This window comes from Procambarus clarkii, chromosome 68, assembly GCF_040958095.1.
Source record: "Procambarus clarkii isolate CNS0578487 chromosome 68, FALCON_Pclarkii_2.0, whole genome shotgun sequence".
Taxonomy (NCBI): domain Eukaryota; kingdom Metazoa; phylum Arthropoda; class Malacostraca; order Decapoda; family Cambaridae; genus Procambarus; species Procambarus clarkii.
Genome location: NC_091217.1, coordinates 10399880 through 10427050, shown reverse-complemented (window position 1 = coordinate 10427050; position 27171 = coordinate 10399880). Strand labels below are relative to the sequence as shown.

The 27171-nt window shown below is 45.4% G+C and overlaps 1 protein-coding gene across 6 annotated transcripts in view; it reads right to left on the bottom strand.

The window, feature by feature from the left end:
* sei (seizure) overlaps window positions 1–27171 on the bottom strand; it is a 1036232-nt gene that overhangs the window by 993813 nt on the left and 15248 nt on the right. For all 6 annotated transcript variants that reach the window (XM_069310832.1, XM_069310834.1, XM_069310833.1 and 3 more), the window contains exons 7-8: window positions 20992–21069; window positions 11915–12054 (exon numbers count right to left, since the gene is read on the bottom strand). In XM_069310832.1, the coding sequence (XP_069166933.1) occupies window positions 11915–12054; window positions 20992–21069 (218 nt within the window). The remainder of the gene's footprint in view (window positions 1–11914; window positions 12055–20991; window positions 21070–27171) is intronic.

Genomic DNA, 27171 nt, shown 5'->3' with positions numbered 1-27171 from the left:
ACAACTTGTGAGAGCAATAGGGCGAAAGTCCTTAGGGGAAGTACCCAGAGACCCCGGTTTGCGAACAGGGAGGACAACGGCATCGAGCCAGTCCTCAGGGACTGACGACGACTCCCAGATCCGATTATACAGACTCAGTAAATACTGAGACGTGCTCGGAGGGAGATGGCGAAGCATCTCATAATGAATACCATCGGAGCCTGCCGCCGTAGAACCGCAGAGGGCCAGAGCAGAACGAAGTTCAGAGAGAGAGAAGGGATCATTATAGGGAAGCTGAAGATGAGTGCAGAAATCTAAAGGACGAGACTCAAGGACAGGTTTACGAAGAAGGAAAGATTGGGGAAGATGAAGACCAGAGCTAACAGAAGAAAAGTGGGAACCCAGTTCGGAAGCGACCTGCAACGGGTCCGCCACAAGATTATCATGGAGGTGAAGGACCGGTGAAACATCGGGAGCGAACTTACCCGCTATCTTGCGGATACGCTTCCAGATCTGGGCCAGAGGGGTTTCGGACGTAATTGTTGAGACATAAGATGCCCAACATTCACGTTTAGCCGTACGGATGGCCCTACGGGCCACCGCACTCGCTTTCCGAAAGAAAAGAAAAGAATCGGTCGTCTGCCTACGGCGGTGCCTCTTCCAGGCTGCACGCTTACAGCGGACAGCCCGAGCACAGTCCGCATTCCACCAGGGAACGCACTTCCGTGGACCCCGAGAGGAAGAGCGAGGAATAGAGCGGAGGGCAGCGTTGAAGACAGTGTCATGAAAAAGGAGGAGAGCGCGAGAGAGAGGCAGAAGGGAGAGGTCAGAGAGAGCAGCACTGAGGGTAAATAGGGTCCAGTCTGCCTTAGCAAACTGCCACCTAGGGAAAGAGACGGAAGGGCGAAAAGAGAAAAAGGAAACAAGGATAGGGAAATGATCACTTCCATGGAGGTCATCAAGAACCTGCCACGTGAAATCTAAGTAAAGAGAAGAAGAGCAGAGAGAAAGATCAAGACAAGAAAGGGTGCGAGACCGAGAGTCCAAATGAGTGGGCTCACCAGAATTCAGAAGAGACAGGGAAGAAGATAGGAGAAACGGCTCAAGGAGGCGACCCCGGGTATTCGTCAGAACGTCACCCCAAAGAGAATGACGACAATTGAAGTCACCCAGCAGGAGCACAGGCTCCGGCAAGGAGTCTAGGAGGTGTTTCAAATCAGGAAGAGAGAGCGGGACACTCGGGGGGCGATAAATGGAACAAACTGTGTACCATTTCCCCACAAAGATACGAGCAGCAGAACAATGGAGAGGCGAAGGAAAAAGTAAAGGAACAAAGGGAACATCCGCACGAATCAAGAGAGCAGAAGAATTAGAAGCCCCAGCAATGGCTGGGGGGGGGGGAGAGAAAGGAATAGCCACGAAAACGACCAGGACGAGCACCAAGCATTGGCTCCTGGAGACAGACACAAAGGGGCGAAAACCGCGAAATCAGAAGTTGGAGTTCGAGGAAATTGGCGTAATAACCTCGAACGTTCCATTGAAGAATGGACAACGACGGGAAGAGAAAGGACAAAAACAGAGAACAAGGAAGAAACAAAGACGAAAGAGCAACAGAGCACGTTAAAGAATATCAGGGTCGGGATCAGGGTCAGCAAAGTCAGGGTTAGGGGGCATGGGTAAACTGAGCAAAGACGGAGGGAAGGAAACAGGAGAACAGATCAGAGGCGGGCGGGCGGGGTCCGGAGGAGGAGGAGGAAGAGGAGGAGACAACGGAGAGGAGCAGTCAAGGACAGCAGTAGGAAGAGGGGGAGTAGAAAGAGGGGAGCGCACCCCAGCAAGAGCAGCAACCGAAAGGGAAGCAGGGGCCAAAGAAACCTCCATAGCAGGAACAGGGGGCGCAACCACTGAAACGGGAGGGGAAGGAGCAACAGAGCCCGAAGTAGGAGCTAAGGAAGAAAGCGAAGCCTTCTTACCCGCCGGGGAAGAGGAAGGAGAGGAGCCAGGCTTACGCTTCTGACTTAAAGAGACAGGTGTCCCAGCAACTACGTACCGGGCAACGGATTCCAGTGTCTCAACAGGAGAAGCCGAACGAGAGCACACACGACGGCCGTTAGGAGAGCGATGGACATCCGCCTGCACCGACAGGCGGCGGGGAGAGCCGATAGATGGAGGAAGAGGATGGGAAGGAGGATCGGAGGGGGACGAGGAAGAAGACACAGGAGACATGACAGACCGGGTTGAAAGAAGGGGAACCCCAGACAGAGGACCAGGAGGGGGACCCCTCGGGAAAGAACTCAAAGGAACAGACGAGGGGGCAGTGGGCGTATCAGGGTCCAAGGCCCGGAAACGGTTGAGAGTCTGAGGAAGGGGGGAAGGACGAGGAGAGGAAGAGCGCAACACGCGAGCATAAGAGATGTTAGTATAAGGCGGGAGCCGGCGAACCTGGCGCCTCGCCTCAGGAAAAGACAAACGCTCCCGGTGCTTCAGGTTAAGGACGGCCGCCTCAAGCTTGTAATGGACACAGGCACGGGAGAACGTAGGATGGGCCTCACCGCAGTTGAGGCAGCGAGCTTGGGGAGAAGTGCACTCCGACTTAGAGTGACCCTCACTCCCACACAAGGGACAGAGAGAGACAGTCCCAGAGCAGCGGAGGGCACCATGCCCAAACCTCCAGCACTTATTACAAAGTCGAGGAGAAGGAATATACTCCTGGACAGAGCACCTAGCACCAGCAAGAATGACAGAGGATGGAAGGGTCCTACCATCAAAGGTGATCTTCACAACGCGAAGGGGTTGACGGCGACGACCACGAGGGGGACGAGTAAACGAGTCAACCTGGAGGACAGAATGGCCTTGGGCATCAAGGATATGCCGAATATCATCGTGGCAATCCTGCAGATTCCGAACACCGGTTGCAACATGGGGTGGGAGGAGAATAGTGCCAACACTGGAATTCATCTGAACGTTCTTGGAGACCCGAACAGGGATCTCGCCAAGGCAAGATAAGGCAGCCAAGCGGGAAGCCGCATCCTGAGAAGGAGCAGCAACGACACGTGTACCGAGACGAGTGGGGTTGAAAGTAACACACGCATCCACGGAATCTACAAGATGCCGATGGAGGGAGAAATCGTCAGGAGGCGCAGAATCAAGAGGGAGGAGATCAAAGTATTTGGCCCATGAAGCAGGACCAAACAAGGCCTGATACGCATCAGCACGGGAAGGAATCGAGCGAGTGCGGTTGGGGCGCGAACGGCGGTGAGAACCCCTAGAGAGAGAGGGGTCAAAAGGCGCAGTAGTCACAACGAAAGACTTAGCCACACCAGGGGACGAAGTGGTCACCACCGGGGGCTGGAGGCTCGACCCAACCTCAGAGGAGGGAGGGGAGCTGGGGGAAGAAGTCAGGACGGTCAAAGGAGGAGCAAGGTCGGGGCCCAACGCAGCGGGAGCTACAGAGCCTGGTCTTCCAATACAGGCCGACTCGGGGGCTTGGTCGCCCACCCCACGAGCCTGAGAGGGTACAACGGAAACATTCAACGACATAGAGACGAAAAGTGACAAATTCATCCACGAATGTGCCCCCATACCCACCATGGAGCCACAATTAGAGGCAGGACACCCAACAGGAAGCTATCGCTGATCATGCCGGGGCCCCCTAGGGGTGCGTCGTGAGTATACGCCCCACAAACGCCACCTTAAGAACCGTCAGTCCGTCGAGATCGGGTTCAGCGACGAAAGGGGGATTGACAATAAAAGGTTCCCCTCGCTCGAGACGTCGGGTACTACAGTTCTACGGGTGCAAGAGTATGCCTCCTCAAGCACCCGGGCGTCAAAATAGTAGAAGTCCAAAGAAAGAATCCAAAACAAGCAAAAGGTCGGCAGGAAACGACAAGCAGATAGGAGAAGAGGGGGGAGAAAAACGAAACATAAGGAAAAGGAAAAGCGATCCGGCACAATTGGAGAAGACAGCAGCAGGAATGCAAGGCCAGAAAAGGACAGAGGACTGCCCAACGGAGCATCACACTCCGGCAGCCGTCCACCAAGCCCCCTCACGACGCCAACGGGCCGGAAGGGGAGGGGGAAGGTGATTTCAAGCTCCATCGAGGAAACAAGAGCTAAAGAGGGAGATCAATAAGAGTGGGAGACGCAGCACCCTCTGCAGTACCTGCTGTGAGGCATCGTGGTGACCCCTTGTGTGGGGTCACACCACCACCTGTGTGGGGTCACACCACCACCTGTGTGGGGGTTACACCCTCTCCTGTGTGTGGGGGTCACGACCCTGCGTCCGTATTACGTCTGCTGTATGGTGTGTGAGTGTTGAGCGCCAAGCGTCGAGATGAGCCAATGTGTGGCAATATAACAATGCCTGAAAGTTACACAACGTGTATATCACTCTCAACACTACAACCACACATACAACTTGTTGTTTATCCTCGACTCTCTTGACATAATATTAATACTGTCTGTACCCTCACCAGTGTTGCCCCCCCCCCCCCCACCTCCCTCTGTGCTCCTTGGTATCCCCAACACTTAGCACCAGTCACTGGTGTAACCCCAGTTCCACCAGTGACTGGTGCACCACCACCCATCAACACCACCTGCTGTACGGACCTGTGTAACCCTAAACACCTAACACACACACCTGTTTATCCTAACCGCCGTTAAAAGCATCGCCTGAGTAGTTCCACCACTGGTAATCCCATCACCTGCACGAAAGATGAATACCAGAGTTCATACTCCCAAAGTGCATTAGGAACGAACTGATTCCTTAGCAAGCCACAGTCTAACAGCGTCTTTCGGGACCTCCAACACTGACAAAATATAGACATAATTTTCATAAGAAAAAAAATCAAGATGTCCCCCGGGTTGGCCTTGTCAGCTTGTAGACGTGAGCGAAGAATGACATTAGCGGGCCGCCGCCACCACATTACACCTGCCAAGGGCAGCTCTCCTTAATAGAGATCAAGAGTGCTTTGGCCATCAACGGCTGACGGGTGCGTGACGAAGATAAAGAGGACGGGACCCCATGTGTATACAGCCATCAAGACATTATGACCTAACGTGACGGGGAAACCACGTGGGTAATCGGGAGGTTTCCAGCTGGAAGCTACTTTGCCGCTTATTGTGGTCGTGCCACACCACTCATGTCACTAACTTTGCCTCTGGCCGTAGGTGTTTGTGTGTGTTTACAACTGGGCACTGTATGAGTAACATTGTGTGGATGGTTATATTTTATGATATAACAGCAGCATTCCTTGGGAAACTATCTTGGGCTATCAAATTCCAGCACAATGCATAGAGATGTTGAATGCAGAAATAATGTTGAAAAAACTAGAAAGAGGTGACACCCTGCAGGACCATCACAAGGAAGGTAGTGAAGCATTGAAAAAAAAACACCAACCGATTGCACTAATAACAGATATTCATATTTTGTTGAGGATGCTAAGACGCTAACTTAACCAGTCTTATAGAAAAGAACGAGCCATACAGCCCAGGTCAACACAGCTTTAGAGCTGGAAGATGATCTTTGTCACTACTTCAACGACAGCAACTAGGCATTACAACTAAACCAAAATTCAGAAAACTTATTTTTCAAAAGCATTTAATATACGTGACTATGGAGTGAGAGCCCATAAATGAAGATTACTTTAAAAACGTTTTCAAATAGTAAAGTGGATTTTCAATTTTCTAATAAAACAGAACTTCGTGACATTTGCTGAATCCAAAATCAGCATGAAAATAGTGTCAGTCGACTACATGAACAAATGAGAGATATTAACAAAGGCTGCAAGGCACAGATAGAAGAGTGTCCCCCAGTGATACAGAAGCAATAATGTCAGACCAGGACCCCCCCCCTGCACCTGACGATGTGGGAGGTAGTACCTCCTCCTGAGGTGGCTGATGCAGCTCGTGACCTTGTGGTGGTTTTAAAGAAGGTTGTTCGCCGGGAAGGGAGGGGGGGCCCTGTGCCCAATGACTGGCAACCCGTTGTGAATGCGTCCCCTGTGGTGTCGCCGCCCTGTGGTGCGGCCCCCTTCCGGAAGGGACAATGTGGAACATGAAGGTGGACATTTGGAACTCACTATGGAGTCACTGGTGTGGCCGCTCCCCTGGTGCTCGTCCACTGTGTGGGTGCCCAGCGGGAAGTCGTTCATTTATGGTGTGCCTGACTTTATGCCCCGGCCTCAGGCACCGCCTGGGGGCAAAATTCCCGAAGATGTGCTGATCATTTGGGAAGCATATTGCTTGCAGCTTCCGGTGTAGGAGTTCACACATAAGTATACGTAGGTGTCCCATTCACGTGGGCGTCGCCTTCTAGTGTCTGTTTCGTTTTATTGTATTTGCTGTGTGCCCTTCAGGCCTTTGTTTTTCTTGTGTGTACATTTGTCTTGTTTGTGTTGCATGTTTGCTTTTGTGTTGTACATTTGTGTTGCATGTTTGCTTTTGTGTTGTACATTTGTGTTGTGTGCATCTTTTTCTATGTACATACTGTCCAGCCTGTATCAGTTGGTTGGGTTTGTGTCCGTTATGGACTGTGTTATGTCTTATTGCTTGTATGTCTATTGCATTGTACTTGTATATTTCTGTGTAATTTTGTGTTTTTGTTTCTGTTTCACATGTCTGTGTTATCTTCCTCTGTATTTTGGTTGTTGCTTTATTTGTCTTGTATTTGTATTTTATTGTATTTAAATAGCGTGTTTTGCATGTAAATATTAGAAAAAAGTTCCAGAAACAAACATTTCCACAAATTATATAAAGAACAAAGTTAATAAGACCTAAACCAAAGAAGCTTAAAGAGGCTGGAGCCTGGGTGTGTCCAGCCTCATATACGAGGACTGATGAGTGATCACAAAGTTTACAATGGTGTATAGTGAGGGAGGTTGATGGGGCACTATGGCATCTGCTCCGCGTGTTTGGTAGTCATTAAACTTGTCTAATGGCCACTTGGCATTCTTTCACTGCCCATCAAGCTCACTCAAACAGAGCGGTCTCGTCGTCGAATTTTCGTGATGGCGTCGCTGGAGCTATTGTAAGCACTGTGGCGGTGGTGGATACAGGTGGTTATTGTGTAGAGTGGGGCCCTGTGGTGATGGTGTCGGCACCAGCTGTAATGCACACAATGGTCCAATGGACGATAACATAACAGTGTAAGACCTGGTCGGAGGCGGGGCAGACGAGACCCTACCAAGTGGCTACACCATCCAGGTGTTAGGTTAATTCAACGTTGACTCGGCAGTGACTACGTTGACGACGTTTACTCTTACGTTGACTACGTTGACGACGTTGACTACACGTTGACTACACGTTGACGACGTTGACTACACGTTGACGACGTTGACTACACGTTGACTACGTTAACTCTACGTTGACGACATTGACTATACGTTAACGACGTTGACTGTACGTTGACGACGTGACTCGACGGAGGAAATATTTACTGACTTGCGAACAACCATTAAAAGTAACATTATACCGCCAACATCACATACAATTGGATTAAAAATAATTCTCTGGAAATAACGAATTGCTCATTGTAACCTAGTCAAATGTGAACTGATTTGATATTTAAACCATTTGTATTAATTGTAATTTATACATTTATAGTTTTAGTTTTCAAAAGAAAACTCTGAAAGTATAATGTTCTTTGAAATATCTAATGCTTTTTGCAAGAACATATCTTCGAGAGATCCATAATATTTATAAGGCACTAACCACAAAAAAATTAATATTCTAAATGCATAACATGATCTGCACTTAAAATAAAAAATAAAATGCTTACATTGTTGTCTTATATATGTTCGAGATTCCCGATTTGCTACCTCTTGGTTAGGCTTCCCAGGAAATGTTAATTAATAACGATTCCATAGCTTTAAAAACCTTGACCCGCCCCCCCTCCTACTTTAACGCACACCAACTAGGGCTGAATCTCAGTACGTTTCGAAATAATTCACACTGACCTAGGAACTTTGGCTTCTAAAACAGAAAACTAAGAGAATGAGGCCGCAGGGATGAAATGAGATCAGCCCATTTTGACAAAACAGTCAAAACTGCTATGGAACATATTACAGAAACTCTGTTGGGCACAGCTTACTCACCATTCTCGTCTGATGTCAATGTCCACAGGAGCAAGGAATGACGAGCATCCGACTCGTGTTCTCTTCAGTATCCTTACTACACTAGGGAGGTCTGCTTTGGTGATCAGTTTAGCGAGGCTATGACACCGGCGAATGCGCTAACCAGTAAGCACACTCAAAGCCTGGAAATGGTGCAGGTCGAAAGTAACCTTTCAGGGAATATACCCAGAGAAGCGGAGCACACCTCTTGGAGCATATATTCCCCGGAAACAGGAGACAAAACCGATCAAACGTACACACGAACTCTAGTTGTCAGCCCGTATAGGAACAAACAATGACAGTATCTTGGGTGAATGGACTCCCTGGCAGGTAAGTGCTTGGAAACTGTCCAGGACAAATTACATCACTACATAGCAGTCCACTCAACTGTCGAGCTGGAGGACTCGGTTTCTGGGACACAGTGAGGTAAACCTCCATTTCCCAGTGTATATACTCGTTGTGATATACGAGAAGATATCCGTGCAACACGCTGTGGACACATGCGAGGATAGTCCGGCCCAACATGTTGGGCGGACACATCGGACTAACACTAACGAGTGAGGTGCGACTACCGTCTCTGACACTGGTGATGGTCATCTACCCAGGTTTACTCTCGTCGCCATAATTATCACATTCAGCTTTTTACAGTGTGCTGAAACATGAATTGTAAGTATATGATGAGATGGACCAACATATTCACAAGGTGTGAGTACAAGATAGTGACCAAGTGAACCCGAGCTCTTAACATACTGAGAGGATCAACAAATATGTACAACAACTGGACAACATGAATACCCTCTAGTCTGGGTGCAGTCAGCCCTGGCTGACTGCAGTATAAGGAAATAATATATTTAATTTATCAAGTCTCTAATGATATACGTATGGCATCCATGTAACTTGAATAGTGGAATGGATGCCATTTTATCATTTATAAAAGTTAACTATGATTAATTCCCTACGAGTGTGTGTATCCGTATTGGCTGATAACTCCACATACGAAAATATGAAGTTATTATAAACTCCCAAAGAATCACAAATGCGAATAATCCTTTTAAATAATGTAACAGCAAAACACTATTATTTTGACTTATCCTCCCGTGAAATATAACCACATGCTCTCCGGTCAAAAAATTCAATTAGCGGCGAATCAGAAAGATTAAGTTACAAGGGCATCATCATCACTTTTAGTGGCAATTAACATGAACCGCTGGCGACTGTCCTGGTGCCTATCTGAGAGACTCGTACTTCAATTTACACCACTAATGAGAAGAGCTTTCATGTTTTAGACTTTGTGTCACTTTGGAGTACACTTTTATTATACTTTGTTACTTTGGAATAATTCTGTTGCTAACAATTTGTTCATTTGATACATCACGCTATTGTGATTTCTGTGTGTAATTCTGTTGTTTCTTTATTTCGTTACTTTGGAATTCTTTTATTATTTGTGTCGGCCGGTCGCTACAGTGAACATCAGTCAGCAAAATGTGGACGACATTTACCTGAATACAGCAGCGTTGCTTGTCGTTGTGTTCGCTCTGACTGTCGTGTCTCGTAGACAAACATATTATAATGATCTGTCACATTGGAATCATGGCTCCTGGCGCAGGCTACGCAGACACACAAAAATTACGGTACAGCACGATACACGAAGTACAAATGTGTTCAGCGAGCATAAGAAGTATGAGTACAGTATCTAATAATCTTGTAATGAGTTAAACAAAACTGAAAGTATAAATAGTACAATATTATGCATACAACGAACATAATGAGTAATGATTACAACAAGTAGAGGTGTATGATGAATTGAGGATGTAAAATGAGCACAGCTTATAACGAGTGGAGACAAATCAGCCAAATACAGGCGATTGGAAGGTCAATACACCTTTGTTCCCATAGCGTCTGAGACGCATGGTCCCTGGGGGTAAGAGTGCCTTGGGATTTCTCAAGGAATTGGGCTCCAGGCTCATTCATGTCATCAGAGACCCAAGAGCTGCCAGTTTTTTGTTTCAGCGCCTCAGTGTGGCGATCCAGAGAGGAAATGCTTGCTGCGTCCTCGGTTCCTGTCCGGAAGCAGAGGAGCTTCAAGAGATCCATAACCTTTAAACACTTTTTGTATCAAGCAATGTATATCTTGTAACCATTAAATTCATTATATATATATATATATATATATATATATATATATATATATATATATATATATATATATATATATATATATATATATATATATATATATTGGCCTGTTATGTTGGACATTGTCTTCTGTGTTGGCATCGTTATGTTCTGGTCTTGTCCTTACTCTCATGGTGGGTAGAGTAAATAGTTCCGTGATTTGGGTGTTCATGGTTGGTTGTTCTATTCTTATGTGAATTGCCTCAAGAATTTGTAATCTTCTTGCATCTTGGGTTTTGTCTATTATGCAGGTATTCTTGTTCAACATTTCTCTTGTTAGAGTGATGTCATGGGCTTGTTTCATGTGATTCCTAGGGGCACCGGATTGAAGATGGCGCTGGAAGATGCAGTGAACTGGAATTCGGCTCAAAAATAACGCTCATAAGTCAGATTTCCGATATCTTCGATATTTTGAAAACTGCAGTGGGGATTGGGTAAAATTTGATCCATCGCTGATTTTACTAATTCACTAATATTGATGTATTCGATAACGTATTCGATATACATACGGGAGACGTATTCGATGTATTCAATAACGTATTCGAATACACAAGAAAAAGACGTCGCATCAATGCCATCTTCAATCCGGTGCCCCTAGGAATCACAGGAGACAAGCCCATGACATCACTCTAACAAGAGAAATGTTGAACAAGAATACCTGCATAATAGACAAAACCCAAGATGCAAGAAGATTACAAATTCTTGAGGCAATTCACATCCCTGGAAACACAAACCGAAACTGTCTATTTTCCGCTTGTTACAACTTGTAATAAAGTTGTTACATCTTGGCTTAAAGTGTTTATAACGTATTAGAGCGTTGTTACAACTTGATATATTGGTTGTTATAACTGGTTAGGTGGTGTTAAAACTTGTTCGAACGTTGCACCAACGTCGTAGTTTCGGTGTGTGTTTGGCGGGATAAGAATAGAACAACCTACCATGAACACCCAAATCACGGAACTATTTACTCTACCCACCATGAGAGTAAGGACAAGACCAGTACATAATATATATATATATATATATATATATATACATACACACACACACACACACACACACACACACACACACACACACACACACACACACACACACACACACACTATATATATATATATACTAGCCCTAGGAGTCTTTAGAAGTAGTTGAGCTGAGTATCACAACATTGCAAAGAGTGTGTTGGCGCGTGAAGGCCAGTAAATCTGCTTCAACGTCTCGGAAAACACGTCTTAAAGAGGAAATCTGGGATACAAGCCTTTTAGTTGTCTATATTTCCCTAACACAAGAATAAACAAAAGGCCGGCCAACGGTGAAGCAGAGTGATACCATTGGGGGGGTATCCTTATCCCTTAAGAAGATCAAAACTTGTAATAGGATGACATTTCACACAGGAGAACAAACTAAGATTTACACGTGCTAAAATACACTTATTATAGGCGACATTCTTTTCTGTTAACTTACTACAATACTTCCCAGCTAACGCTGACATCTGACCTCTGATTTAACATTAGTTTAACTCAGCAACGCCACACTCTTACACGGCAACACCAACATTGTAACAATTAGTCGAGGAACAATAAGAGCGTGACTTTAAGAAGGTCTGAGTGAAAGACCAGACCAGTACTGTATGGCAGACATGCACTCACCTTGTGTCTGATGCCCTCCGCCGTCAAGTTACTGAGGGACGGGCTGTGGCGGTCCCTACCCGGGAGCCTGGCGCGGTACCGGGACAAGTCCGACTCCGAGGAGGCGTTGGGGAAGGGCTTCAGGATATTGTTGCGGGCGGCTGCGTGAAGATAAACAAGCCCTTTGTTAGTTAAGAGATCAGCACAAGGCTGCTGGCACGTAGCGTGCGAATTATGTCACACAATATTAACAATTTACAGGTTTAAACAGTTATTAACAATACAGGTGTTGACGATTATTTCCTGACATCATTAAATATTCCAGGTTCATCAGGGCAGCGGAAATGTTGTTGTTGCAAAACAATATGTGATGTTAATGAAAAAAAACATTGCTTCATGATAATGTAACTAATCTGCAACACACTGGTGAGTAACTAGGTGAGTATATTGGTAACACTCGCGCTGAACTCCTCCCGCACTCACTCACTCTCTCTCTCTCTCTCTCTCATTCACTCTTTTACACACACATTATCTCTATCAATCTCTCTCTCATATTCCCTCTCTTAATCTCTCTCTCTCACATTCCCTCTCTCAATATCTCTCATTATCTTTCTCTCATTCTCTCTCTCTCACACACGCGCACGCAATCTGGAAAAGTTCTAAAAAAAGCTCTGGTTTGAAGCATATACAAAAAAGTGTCAATCAAATGTAATTAAAATTCAATGTTTTCGAGTTTTCTGAAAATGATGAATTAATTAACATTCATGATTTGTTCCACTGACCTTCAGAACCATAACAATATATTAATTTTAGCTCTCCCTCACATCCTAATTATCATCAAATGCTTTAAGTGGTAGATACATTTGTCAGAATATGATTTCAACATATTCCAGTCGTTATTAAAATTGTAGCGTTATAAACCAGAATATATGAAAGATAAACTACACACAACTATCACTCACAGAAGACAATTTCTGAATTATTTAATAAGGGCTGGAGCCCGTGGAAGGGATAAACCTGCATGCCAGTCATCCACTCTACACATGCACTGTCTATAGGGATTCAAAGGTCTTCCTAATGCACGTAACTGTAGGCTGAGTGGCTCGCTCACATCACTATCACCAGTCAGACACACAGGCTGGTGCCTTCGTGTACAAACTCGTTGTATACAGTTGAAATATTTATGTGTAACGCCTTCGCCACGTTTAAGCAATATGTTTCCAATCAGGGGAACCCTTTGATAATACCTCACGATTAGAATAAAACAGTGCTTACAGAATTTAATTTCTAGAGAATACATGGGCTACTCTTTATACAATTAACGTTTCCAAATGAACGTTTTACATAAACGTGAGTCTTCATTCAAATGTAACAGTTCTAATGTGAAGAGGGAAGCTACGTCCTCTCGCGTTCCATAATGTCGCCCGTGACGGAGTGATTGCTGGCGAGCCGAGACACTTGTTGGAGAACACTCTTACTATACTACACTAGGAGTACACAAGAAGCGTGGAGGAGGGTATGTTACAGGGAGGAGGAGGAGGGAGCCAGGCACCAGGCCTGGGACAACAACAGATCACCAAGGGATGCTGAATTAACTGGGAGAGGAATACTCGAGTGGAGTTAAACGAAGATATTTGATCTGATGGGAAGAAAGGAGAAAGACTGGGGCTTGGGGAAGGGGTGAAAAGAAAATGGGAAGGTGATGGAACGTTGGATTTACTGACAAATAATTTACCTGGTAGGACGCCAAGGTCACTGGCGCTCGGTGCCTGGAAGGGGGTGATGAAGATGGATAGAGGAGATAAAGACGAAGCAAAGTGAGAAGATGAAGAGGCAGGAGAGATGAAGAGGCAGGAGAGATGAAGAGGCAGGAGAGATGAAGGCGTAGGGGGACGGGGGATATATATGTGCAGGAGAGAGGGGGTGTAGGGGAGAAGGGAGATAAAGGTGTAAGGGAGAGAGTAGAGAAAACTGTAGGGGAGATAAAGGTGTAGGGAGGAGGGGAGATAATAGTGTTGGGGAGGGGGGAAAGAGCAAGAGGAAATTGAAAGGGCAAACAAGATAAACCAAATTAGAGGGTTGATGTGATATGGTTGAGAGAGGGTGACCTTGAAGGGTTGACTAAAAATGGTAATGTTGTGCTAGAGCGGCCGTCCAGGGAGGTGTTCCTGGTGTGCTGCGGCAGTACACACTACTATGTGGAACCGTGAAATTCTCACGGAAATTCCAACCGTGAATCTCACGCTTGGAACCAAATTCCTCGGCTCTCTCTCTCTTTTGCTTTCTTCCTCACCAATTGTTCCTGATTCCTCATTCACCTCTCCCTCTTTTCCATTCACATCTTTAACATTCACCTCTCCATCTTCTTTATTTACCTCTTGTATCTTCCACACTCGCCTCTCTAACATAATTTCCCCCTTTTATCTTTCACATCCAGCTTGTCCCTTTCCTCATTTCTCTCTCTCTCTCCATCTCTTATCTTCCTCATTCACCTCTTCCCCTTCACCTTAACGCCGAAGCTTCATGCAGGTTTGCGTTCAATCCCCGACCGTCCAAGTGGTTGAGCGCCATTCCTTTCCCCCGTCCCATCCCAAATCCTTATCCTGACTCCTTCCAAGTGCTATATAGTCCTAAAGGCTTGGCGCTCTCTCCTGATCCCCTTCCCTTCCCTTCTCTATAATGATATATATGTCCAATGTCCTCTCAACCACACCGGCCTTATCACGGCCTTATCAACCCTCTGATGAGCTGCTCTTATCAATTATAATTAATAATAAAGATATCAAATTTCACTCGTGTGTGTGTGTGTGTGTATATATATATATATATATATATATATATATATATATATATATATATATATATATATATATATATATATATATATATATATATATATTAGTATACTTTGGTAGCAGTCTTTCCTGTAGACATATATTATTAAATATGACCGAAAAAGTAAGATTAATAATTCTAACACGAATTTTCTCGATCTTTCGTACGTTTCTTTTCACTGTTGGTGGTATTTCAAAAATCAATTCTCCAAAATTCATTTTTATTTCTAGTCTGACGCGACACTTGAGTGCGTTTCGTAAAACTTATTACATTTTCAAAGACTTTAGCTTACACATACACAACTGAATAGAACTTACACATCTTCGATTTGTTTATATCTACATTTGAGTGAGGTGGTATTAATAGGGTATTAAATTCCTAAACAAGACAGAACACGAACAATGGGTATTGAATGGAAGCGATTTGTAGAAAGCCTATTGGTCCATATTTCTTGATGCTCCTATATTGGAGCGAAGTCTTGAGGTGGGTAGAATATAGTTGTGCATTAATTGGCTGTTGATTGCTGGTGCTGACTTCTTGATGTGTAGAGCCTCGCAGACGTCAAGCCGCCTGCTATCGCTTTATCTATCGATGATTTCTGTGTTGTTTACTAGGATTTCTCTGGCGATGGTTTGGTTGTGGGAAGAGATTATATGTTCCTTAATGGAGCCCTGTTGCTTATGCATCGTTAAACGTCTAGAAAGAGATGTTGTTGTCTTGCCTATATACTGGTTTTTTTGGAGCTTACAGTCCCCAAGAGGGCATTTGAAGGCATAGACGACGTTGGTCTCTCTTAAAGCGTTCTGCTTTGTGTCTGGAGAGTTTCTCATGAGTAGGCTGGCCGTTTTTCTGGTTTTATAGTAAATCGTCAGTTGTATCCTCTGATTTTTGTCTGTAGGGATAACGTTTCTATTAACAATATCTTTCAGGACCCTTTCCTCCGTTTTATGAGCTGTTGAAAAGAAGTTCCTGTAAAATAGTCTAATAGGGGGTATAGGTGTTGTGTTGGTTGTCTCTTCAGAGGTTGCATGGCGTTTCACTTTCCTTCTTATGATGTCTTCGACGAAACCATTGGAGAAGCCGTTGTTGACTAGGACCTGCCTTACCCTACAGAGTTCTTCGTCGACTTGCTTCCATTCTGAGCTGTGGCTGAGAGCACGGTCGACATAAGCGTTAACAACACTCCTCTTGTACCTGTCTGGGCAGTCGCTGTTGGCATTTAGGCACATTCCTATGTTCGTTTCCTTAGTGTAGACTGCAGTGTGGAAACCTCCGCTCTTTTCCATGACTGTTACATCTAGAAAGGGCAGCTTCCCATCCTTTTCCATCTCGTAAGTGAAACGCAGCACGGAACTCTGCTCAAATGCCTCCTTCAGCTCCTGCAGATGTCTGACATCAGGTACCTGTGTAAAAATGTTGTCAACATACCTGCAGTATATGGCCGGTTTCAAGTTCATTTCGCCTAAGACTTCTTGCTCGATGGTACCCATGTAGAAGTTTGCAAACAGGACACCTAGGGGGGAACCCATGGCGACCCCATCTACTTGCTTATACATGTGCCCATCCGGGCTCAAGAAGGGTGCCTCTTTAGTACAAGCTTGGAGTAGTTTCCTCAGAATGTTTTCTGGTATGTCAAGAGGAGTGCAGGCCGGATCACGATACACTCTGTCGGCTATCATCCCGATTGTCTCGTCCACAGGTACGTTGGTGAATAGTGATTCTACGTCCAACGAGGCTCTTATCCCTGTGGCCCGTGTGCCCCGCAGTAAGTCAACAAATTCCTTTGGAGACTTCAGGCTGAAGGCGCAAGGGACATAAGGAGTCAGCAGGCCGTTGAGTCGCTTCGCCAGTCTGTACGTGGGTGTGGGTATCTGGCTAATGATTGGCCGAAGTGGGTTTCCAGGCTTATGTGTCTTGACATTTCCATACGCGTATCCAGGCTTATATTCCGCAATAATCTTTGGCAGGTGGAGTCCAGATTTTTTGGCGTTCACAGTTTCAATCAATTTGTTGACCTTTGCCTTCAATTCGACTGTAGTGTCCTTCGTTACCCTTTGGAATTTAGTTTGGTCAGAGAGAATGAGGTTCATTTTCACCAGATATTCGTCTTTTTTAAGAATGACGTATATTGGCGACTTGTCACCTCTCCTGACAACTATCTCCTTGTTCTCACGAAGGCTCTTAGCTGCCGCTTTGAGCTCGGGGGACAGTATGGTGCTTCTGTAATTGCCTCGATTCTTTCCTCCTTCCGCAATTAGTTCTGCTTGTAAGGTGTCTTTGGTGGTGACCTCCTTTTGTGTCTCGAGGTCGAATATGTCGTCCAACAGGATCGCCAACTCCACTTTCCGGGCCAAGTGAGATGGCCCGGAAAGTTTTTTTTTTTTTTTTTATAATTACATGCCAATGGCAAGCTACATAAATACAATAAAAGAGAGGGCATGGAAGCACCACCAATAAACAAAACTACGGAACAACGTCCACATTACAGAGAACACAAACACAAGATCAAATTCAATAAGCCAATCAACAACAAAAATACATAAACAAAGCAATCAACAAATGCACAAAATAAGCAACAACAAAACACATGGAACCGGCAAGGAACCGGAACCGATACAGAGGAAGCACATAAACATTAGGAACTAGGTTAGTCGAGTCAGACATAGGGTCATAGGTACTGTACATATGAGGAAAATACTTCCGAGGATACACAACAATATCTTTTCAAGGATCATAGGTATTGTACATACAAGTTAAATACTTCCGAGGATACACTCAACATTATCTTTTCCAAAGAGCCCAACCCTCCGGAGTAGGGGGGGGGGGACGCCATTCCAGTCATTCGGGTTGACGCATAAAGGACAGAAGGCCCTCCACATCCGAAGATGTCAGCGCCGGCTCAACACGCCTCTGCACAGAGCCTGACACCACAACGTCCTTCGGGTGAGCATCCTTCAGGAGCAACACCATGTCTCCGCTCACACCTCCAGACACACCAGGGGCAACAACTCCCCCAATCCGGGGAGCCCACAGCTGGGGCGGCAGGAGGGGGGAAAGGGGACTCAGGAACCGGCACAGAGGTCCCCACACCAGCAGCCGCCTCCACCACATATACATCTGCCGCCACCACCACCGCCGTATCACCACCTGACACCACAATTGCCCCAGGCACATCCTCGTCGTCCGAAGAAATACAACTGCCAAAGTCCCCCACGTCTGCCCCCACCCCCAGAGGGGGCGGAGTCTCCAAAGAACGCCTCGAGCGCTTAGGGTTCGTCTGCAGGTCATCTAAACAAGCCTCGGGCACGCAAAACCTCAGCGACGACGACTACAGGGGGTACAGCCCATGAACAACAAGAGGCTGCGACTCGCTACAATCCACTGGCACGGCAGGCAGAAAAGGCAGGCTATCAGATACAGGAGCCACAGAATTAACAACTACAACAGCCACAGAAAGGGGAGGCTTGGGAGGGCCAACCCGCAGCGCCACATCCACCCTCGCATCACACACGGCGACTGCAGAACTCACAGACGACGACGGCACAGTTACTGGCGTACGACCCCCACCATCCGCAACCTCAACTGCAGGCTCACGCGGCAACCTGCTCTCGCACAAGACAGTACATATATGACTTATTGTTTATAGTTACTATTTTGCTTATAATTAAGTATATATGTGATATTCCAAGCCATATTTTTTTCAACGCACTAACTTTTTCTCTCAGTTTTAATAAACAATAGAGATTTTATACAAAATTTGGCAATATCCTGAGTTTCTTTACAATTTATTTAAATATTTTGGTTTTGTTTTATTTTTTTATAAAACTGAATATCAATACAGGTATAGGTTCAGTACTAATTGTAATATCTTAATATCTTAACATACTAAGAAGGTTAGGTTAGGTTGTAGTTTGCTATTCAGCTTTTCAAGGTAAACTCAACTATTCACAATAAATTAGTATGTCACATATGCACTTATTCATAAGCAAGATATTGACTTCAAGCAAGTGCGAGAACGGGTTGCACGCGGAGGCATAACGTCATTCACACCCTTGGAAGCCTCAGTAACCACCAGCAGGGGTGGGGGGGGAGGGGAGGAATCCTCCTTGCAGAAGAGATTCACACAGTCTACGACACCCGAACTGCACCCCGCAGCTTGGTGCTCCGGCATCCCGCAACAGAAGCAGGTCTGTGGCTGCCGGGCATAATACACACGGAGATAAAAGCCCATCAGCTTTACGGACGATAGAATGTCAGACCGAAGCCACATTTCTAATGTCTGGATACTATTTTGGACGCCCTTCGAGCAACCGGAGGAGATAACATTTATCTGCACGGACACCACCTTCCGAAACTGGCCAAAGTATCGCCATAATACCTCCGGAAACTCAATAGGGGCGCCGTGGACACTGACGTACATATTAGTGCCACTGTGGTCTGAGACAACCACAGATCCAGCAGCACCCGGCAACTGGAACGTGCACCTATCAAACCGGTGAAGAAAGCCCTGATATGCTTCCTCAGTTGAAAGCTTCACCTCAGCCCGATGCTTCGTTATCAATTCAACTCCACAAACGGCAGCGATGTCAATGCACAAAATGTCGAACAAAGTGGTATCCACTGTAGGGTAATCCGCAAGTCCCAAATATTCCAAGCAAATCAACTGAGAGCGCAGCACAGGGTGCAAGGGATACCCCCATCACTCGGGTAAAGCTGGGTACTAGGACCCCGCCAACGACCACACCAAGGACCGCTCGCTAGTCTGGGTCACCAGCAACTGGAGAGAGCAGTCTGGAGAGGTCTGCACCCTCTGGCAGACAGACACGCAATCTTTGTGAAGTTGTTGGTTTCAGGAATTCCCTTTGTCAATATGGTCGATTCCTGTCAGTAATTTGTAAGTGATGATCATATCACCTCATTTCTTCTATCTTCTAGTTTTGGCATGTTTACCGCCTTTAGTCTCTCCTCGTAACTTGTCTTTTTTTCAGTTCCGGAAGCCATTTTGTAGTGTGTCTTTGCATCTTTTTCAGTTTATTTATGTGCTTCTTGAGACTTGGAACCATACAACTGCTGCATATTCCAGTTTTGGTCTCACAAAAGTCACAGTTTCTTTAGTATTTCACCATCCATACAATTAAAAGCAAGTCTGAAGTTGGAAAGCAACGCATACGCTCCTCTCACAATGTTCTTTGTGTTCCTCTGGCGACACCTTACTTTCCAAAACCACCCCCAGGTCTCTTTCTTTATTAGACTTCTGTAATTCCCTTCCACATAATTTATAACTTGTGTGTGGTCTATTTTCTCCGACTCCACATTCCATAACATGGCATTTATTCACATTGAATTCCATTTGGCACTTGACACTCCAAGCACTTATTTTATCTAGATCGATTTTAAGGGCATAACAATCGTCTGGTCTCCTGTCTTCCCCAGTATCTTAGCATCATCCACAAACACGTTCATATAATTCTGTATTCCTTCTGGTAGATTGTTTATGTAGATGATGAACATTACTGGTGCAAGAACTGAACCCTGTGGTACTCTGCTAGTACCGCTCCTCCAGTCAGGTACATTGTCTCTGATTAACTACCCTCATCTGTCAGAAAACAATTTCAGCCATGTCAGAAGTCTCCCTGCCACTCCAACCTGCATGTTCCAGCTTCCAGAACAGCTTCTGGAAGCTGGCTGTGGGATTCTGTCAAAAGCCTTTTTTAGGTAGATAGACAGTCAACCCAACCACCTCTTTCTTGTAGTATCTCTGTGGCTCTATCATAAAAACTAAGTAGATTTGTTTCTTAGATTTGTAGCAGTGGGTGTGTTACTAAGTAGATGTGTGCGTGTATGTGTGTGTATTTACTATTTGTGCCTGCAGATTCGAGCTATTAGCTCTTGGACCCCGCCTTTCTAACCAGTCTATTTTCCTCTATTATGTTTACTATATATTCTTCTCTCTAACACATGCGCACACACACATCCCCAAGAAGCAGCTGTGTACCTACCAGGTACTTATTTAATGCTAGATGAACAGGTGCATCAGGGTGAAAGAAGCTCTGCTCATTTGTTTCTACCTCGGCAGGGAATCGAACCCGGGCCCTTGGGACTACGATTCCCGAGCGTTGTCCACGTAGCCGCGAGGGCCCCCCCCCTCTGAACGTACGTACGTGTGCGCGTGTGCGTGTGAGCCCTGGCGTCTACGCCGGGGCGGGGAAGGGGGGGCAGGGGGGAAGAGAACGGTCTGGGGGGCTGGCCACAGAAGGGATTACCTGGATCAAGGTTGTCGAGGGTGTGAGGTCTGTGCGTACTGCCGCTCAGGCCGGGCTGGGGAGGGTCGCTGGGATACACTGTAAGGATACAACAACAACAACCAATGCAACACCAACAACAGTACCAAGAGTAAGGGGGATAACAGTTATCAACAACCATAAAGAATATCAGAGAATCTACTCTACGGAATGAGCACTCGAGATGGGAGGTCTGACCGAGTATAACACATAACTTGTACGTGTTTTATACATGTATTGAACACATGAAAACTGGGCTTGTAATTAAACAAGCCGCGCGGGTCTAGACGTCCCCACTCGTCATGCACCAGAAGAACAATGTTAACAAAATAACTATATTACTGTTATAGGATAGGAGAACAATCACAGAACATTACACTGACAAGACACTCACAGGTACCCACTTCACATCCAAAAGCACCACTTAAACAAACTCACTAAATAATGCGGAAAGAAGATGTAACAAAAAACGGGCGCTATAACACCGAGGAAGAAAATGGGAATAGGTTCAGATGGAGGAAGGGGGGAGTTGAATGATAGTGAATGAGAGGATGCTGTAGAAGGTAGTGTGGGGGAGGTGGCGGGCGTAAAATGTGGGGAGGGTAGTCATAATGATGTGGGGAGGGAGGCAGTTGATCGTGGGTGGGGGGGGTGATAAGTAGAAGGGGAGGGGAAGGTCTTTATATTCTATTATTGAAAGTCATGCAGTACCGAATGGTGGGAGGGAAGGAGAGAGGGGGAAGAGCTAGTGTTGTTTACTGTCACTCTGATGAGGAGAGAAACGGCCGCAAGATGAAGCAGGGAAGGAAGTGGGTCTCACACTTTGTACCTCACACTATGGCAGTGTAACTTTTAGCCCAGAAAAAAAAAAAAAACGAGGAAGAAAGGAGAACTTACACTTTTATATACACTACAGTAGTATGAGATATTAGTACATGAAAACACTATACGAAATGACCTGTCAAATTTACATTTGTCTATATGGATATCGCACTTACATTTACACAATATTAACAGCCTATAATTACTCTTCAAATTTACAACAGGTGATAGATATATGGTAATATATCAACGTTATTACAAATACTAAGGGAGCAACTGATACATGAAATTCATTTTGAATATCAATAATATGAAGATAAACAAAATATATCAATTATAAAATAAAGGAAAAATACATCCTAGGACTAACCTACATCTAAATCAAATAATTGTTCATTATACTTAAAAATTATTTTTTTGAATAAGCGTAACTCAAAGTAATACTAAGCGGATAAACACAATCATACAAGTTAACAAATGTTATTGTTAAGCGTCAGAACAGAATTCTGAAGGGATCTCCAAATCCTAATGTTCAGGAAAAATATTTTTGCTGATGTGATTAGGAGAATCTTATTAAGATGTTGCTGCTTGTGAATGGTCACACAGCTTGGAAGCTCACACAGCTTGGGAGCTCTCACAGCTTGGGAGCTCTCACAGCTTGGGAGCTCACACAGCTTGGGAGCTCACACAGCTTGGGAAGCTCTCACAGCCTGGGAGCTCACACAGCCTGGAAGCTCACACAGCCTGGAAGCTCACACAGCCTGGGAAGCTCACACAGCCTGGGAAGCTCTCACAGCCTGGGAAGCTCTCACAGCCTGGGAAGCTCTCACAGCCTGGGAAGCTCTCACAGCCTGGGAAGCTCTCACAGCCTGGGAAGCTCTCACAGCCTGGGAAGCTCTCACAGCCTGGGAAGCTCTCACAGCCTGGGAAGCTCTCACAGCCTGGGAAGCTCTCACAGCCTGGGAAGCTCTCACAGCCTGGGAAGCTCTCACAGCCTGGGAAGCTCTCACAGCCTGGGAAGCTCTCACAGCCTGGGAAGCTCTCACAGCCTGGGAAGCTCTCACAGCCTGGGAAGCTCTCACAGCCTGGGAAGCTCTCACAGCCTGGGAAGCTCTCACAGCCTGGGAAGCTCTCACAGCCTGGGAAGCTCTCACAGCCTGGGAAGCTCTCACAGCCTGGGAAGCTCTCACAGCCTGGGAAGCTCTCACAGCCTGGGAAGCTCTCACAGCCTGGGAAGCTCTCACAGCCTGGGAAGCTCTCACAGCCTGGGAAGCTCTCACAGCCTGGGAAGCTCTCACAGCCTGGGAAGCTCTCACAGCCTGGGAAGCTCTCACAGCCTGGGAAGCTCTCACAGCCTGGGAAGCTCTCACAGCCTGGGAAGCTCTCACAGCCTGGGAAGCTCTCACAGCCTGGGAAGCTCTCACAGCCTGGGAAGCTCTCACAGCCTGGGAAGCTCTCACAGCCTGGGAAGCTCTCACAGCCTGGGAAGCTCTCACAGCCTGGGAAGCTCTCACAGCCTGGGAAGCTCTCACAGCCTGGGAAGCTCACACAGCCTGGGAAGCTCACACAGCCTGGGAAGCTCTCACAGCCTGGGAAGCTCACACAGCCTGGGAAGCTCACACAGCCTGGGAAGCTCACACAGCCTGGAAGCTCTCACAGCCTGGGAAGCTCACACAGCCTGGAAGCTCACACAGCCTGGAAGCTCTCACAGCCTGGGAAGCTCTCACAGCCTGGGAAGCTCTCACAGCCTGGGAAGCTCACACAGCCTGGAAGCTCTCACAGCCTGGGAAGCTCACACAGCCTGGAAGCTCACACAGCCTGGAAGCTCACACAGCCTGGAAGCTCACACAGCCTGGAAGCTCACACAGCCTGGAAGCTCACACAGCCTGGAAGCTCACACAGCCTGGAAGCTCACACAGCCTGGAAGCTCACACAGCCTGGAAGCTCACACAGCCTGGAAGCTCACACAGCCTGGAAGCTCTCACAGCCTGGAAGCTCACACAGCCTGGAAGCTCACACAGCCTGGAAGCTCACACAGCCTGGAAGCTCTCACAGCCTGGAAGCTCACACAGCCTGGAAGCTCACACAGCCTGGAAGCTCACACAGCCTGGAAGCTCACACAGCCTGGAAGCTCACACAGCCTGGAAGCTCACACAGCCTGGAAGCTCACACAGCCTGGAAGCTCACACAGCCTGGAAGCTCACACAGCCTGGAAGCTCACACAGCCTGGAAGCTCTCACAGCCTGGAAGCTCACACAGCCTGGAAGCTCACACAGCCTGGAAGCTCACACAGCCTGGAAGCTCACACAGCCTGGAAGCTCACACAGCCTGGAAGCTCACACAGCCTGGAAGCTCACACAGCCTGGAAGCTCACACAGCCTGGAAGCTCACACAGCCTGGAAGCTCACACAGCCTGGAAGCTCACACAGCCTGGAAGCTCACACAGCCTGGAAGCTCACACAGCCTGGAAGCTCACACAGCCTGGAAGCTCACACAGCCTGGAAGCTCACACAGCCTGGAAGCTCACACAGCCTGGAAGCTCACACAGCCTGGAAGCTCACACAGCCTGGAAGCTCACACAGCCTGGAAGCTCACACAGCCTGGAAGCTCACACAGCCTGGAAGCTCACACAGCCTGGAAGCTCACACAGCCTGGAAGCTCACACAGCCTGGAAGCTCAGTACCGAAGCATACACCGCCAACTATAGGCTGCTTGGTGTAGCAAAATTTAGTTTTACTAAAATAAAATGCTTAAGTTACCTGGTTGAAAGTAATTGAAATTAATATTCAAGTTATTTGTTTATATTAATTACCCCATGTGTCGCAGGAAATAAGTTATAATCCCTACACATAATATCATCAGAATATACAAACTAGGTCTCCGTGGCGTAGTGGTAAGACACTCGCCTGGCGTTCCGCGAGCGCTTTGTCATGGGTTCGTATCCTGGCCGGGGAGGATTTACTGGGCGCAAATCCTTAACTGTAGCCTCTGTTTAACTCAACAGTAAAATGTGTACTTGGTTGTAACAACGATTCTTCGCGGTGGGGATCGTATTCCAGGGACCATAGGATTAAGGACTTGCCCGAAACGCTACGCGTACTAGTGGCTGTACAAGAATGTAACAACTCTTGTATATATCTCAAAAAAAAACAAAAAAAAAGTAAAGTTCTGTTTGATCATAAATGGGTGTGTTTATAGAGCTGTGGAAAGGTGCCATGCCTCTTGTGGTTAGTGGACGCTATAGCAAGCTAAAATGATTCACTCACCACATTTACTAAATACATTCTTATAAATCTATTTCATTTTATCTTGGCCATTAATTGATTCCAAATACTGTACGTGTTTCAACATGTAAGTTGCCTGGTGCTTGGAGGGCTCACCCCCCCCCCCCTCTTCCTTCAGGGATCTTACAGCATCCTGAGCATCTTACAGTATCCCGAGCATCTTACAGCATCCCGAGCATCTTACAGCATCGTAAGCATCTTACAGCATCCCGAGCTCTCGACTAATACATCTCGTGTCTCTCTACGTTATGGTCTCCATTGTACAAAGTATTGGGACAAGCAGCGACTCACAAATATTCACGTGTTCCATGCATCGGTGGGTTAGGGTAGGTGGGTTGCTTTGAAGTCTGTTTCTGGTCAGGTTAGCACTTTGTATTTTGTACGTTGTGACAAATCCAGAATCCGGACTGTTTAAGGGAGCCACTGAGCATATCTTCTTCGCCGGAGTGTGACTCGTGTCTCCACACAATACATTAAGGCACAAGTTAATGTGCTCATGATGTTATCTGTCATAACTTCAAACAGATCACACCCACACTTTCTAACTCTCAACATCAAAATTCAAAATAACAATTCACAGTTATCTTTGCCTGTGGTGCGTAAGTTAATGTCCTGATCCAGCCATATCCGCAGTCTGGCTTTACAACGAACAAGGTGTTTTAATATAAACTTTCATAAAATAATAATACATTTTTCCTGTAACACAGTCTGGCAATCGCTTTACAACCAGATCGCCAATTACAGCTGGATGTAAAAAGTCGACTACCTACGAGTCTTAACTGATCACCTGTTAAGACTCTTAGTGTTCGATTTTGGGTCAATATTGGAGGCAGGGTGCTGCTGCTTCACCTCACGAACCTCTTAATTACACAATATCACAATTAACCAAACCGTCATTATGGTTTGTACGTCGGGTTCTTAAGTTAAATTTATTATTATTTATTTTATCAACTTGTAAACAAAATTTCAGGAAAATTCCAAGAGTATTTTTATCTTTGATCGTTACCGCTTCCAGTACCATGCATTGTATCAAATTTTGTGTGTGGAGTTGCTGCTTCCTTGGCATAACCAATTTATATGAATGATTATTATGAAAGCAGACAATACATATATAGTGTGCAATATTCAGTACCGCTCAAGTGGTTCGAAGCAATTATATTAAAATGCATGTACAAGGTTTTCCGTCGTGAGTACATCACTTAGATTACATATTCTGTATGTATGTATGTATATTATATATATGTGTATATTATATATATATATATATATATATATATATATATATATATATATATATATATATATATATATATATATATATATATATATATATATATATATATATGTCGTACCTAGTAGCCAGAACGCACTTCTCAGCCTACTATGCAAGGCCCGATTTGCCTAATAATCCAAGTTTTCATGAATTAATATATTTTCTCTAATTTTTTTCTTATGAAATGATAAAGCTACCCATTTCATTATGTATGAGGTCAATTTTTTTTATTGGAGTTAAAATTAACGTAGATATATGACCGAACCTAACCAACCCTACCTAACCTAACCTATCTTTAAAGGTTAGGTTAGGTAGCCGAAAAAGTTAGGTTAGGTAGGTTAGGTAGTCGAAAAACAATTCATGAAAACTTGGCTTATTAGGCAAATCGGGCCTTGCATAGTAGGCCGAGAAGTGTGTTCTGGCTATTAGGTACGACATATATATATATAATATATATATATAATATATATATATATAATATATATATATATATATATATAATATATATATAATATATATATAATATATATATAATATATATATATAATATATATATATAATATATATATATAATATATATATATATATATAATATATATATATAATATATATATATATAATGCATACTAGTACATACTATATACGTATATTTTATATGCTACAATCGAGCTAAGAAATTAAGCATCTCGACACGTAGCTGCAAGTTAATTACCTACTAAGAAAAACTATTAAAGAACAGTAGTGAAAAAAAAATCACATCAAAAGGCAGACAAAATGTCAAGA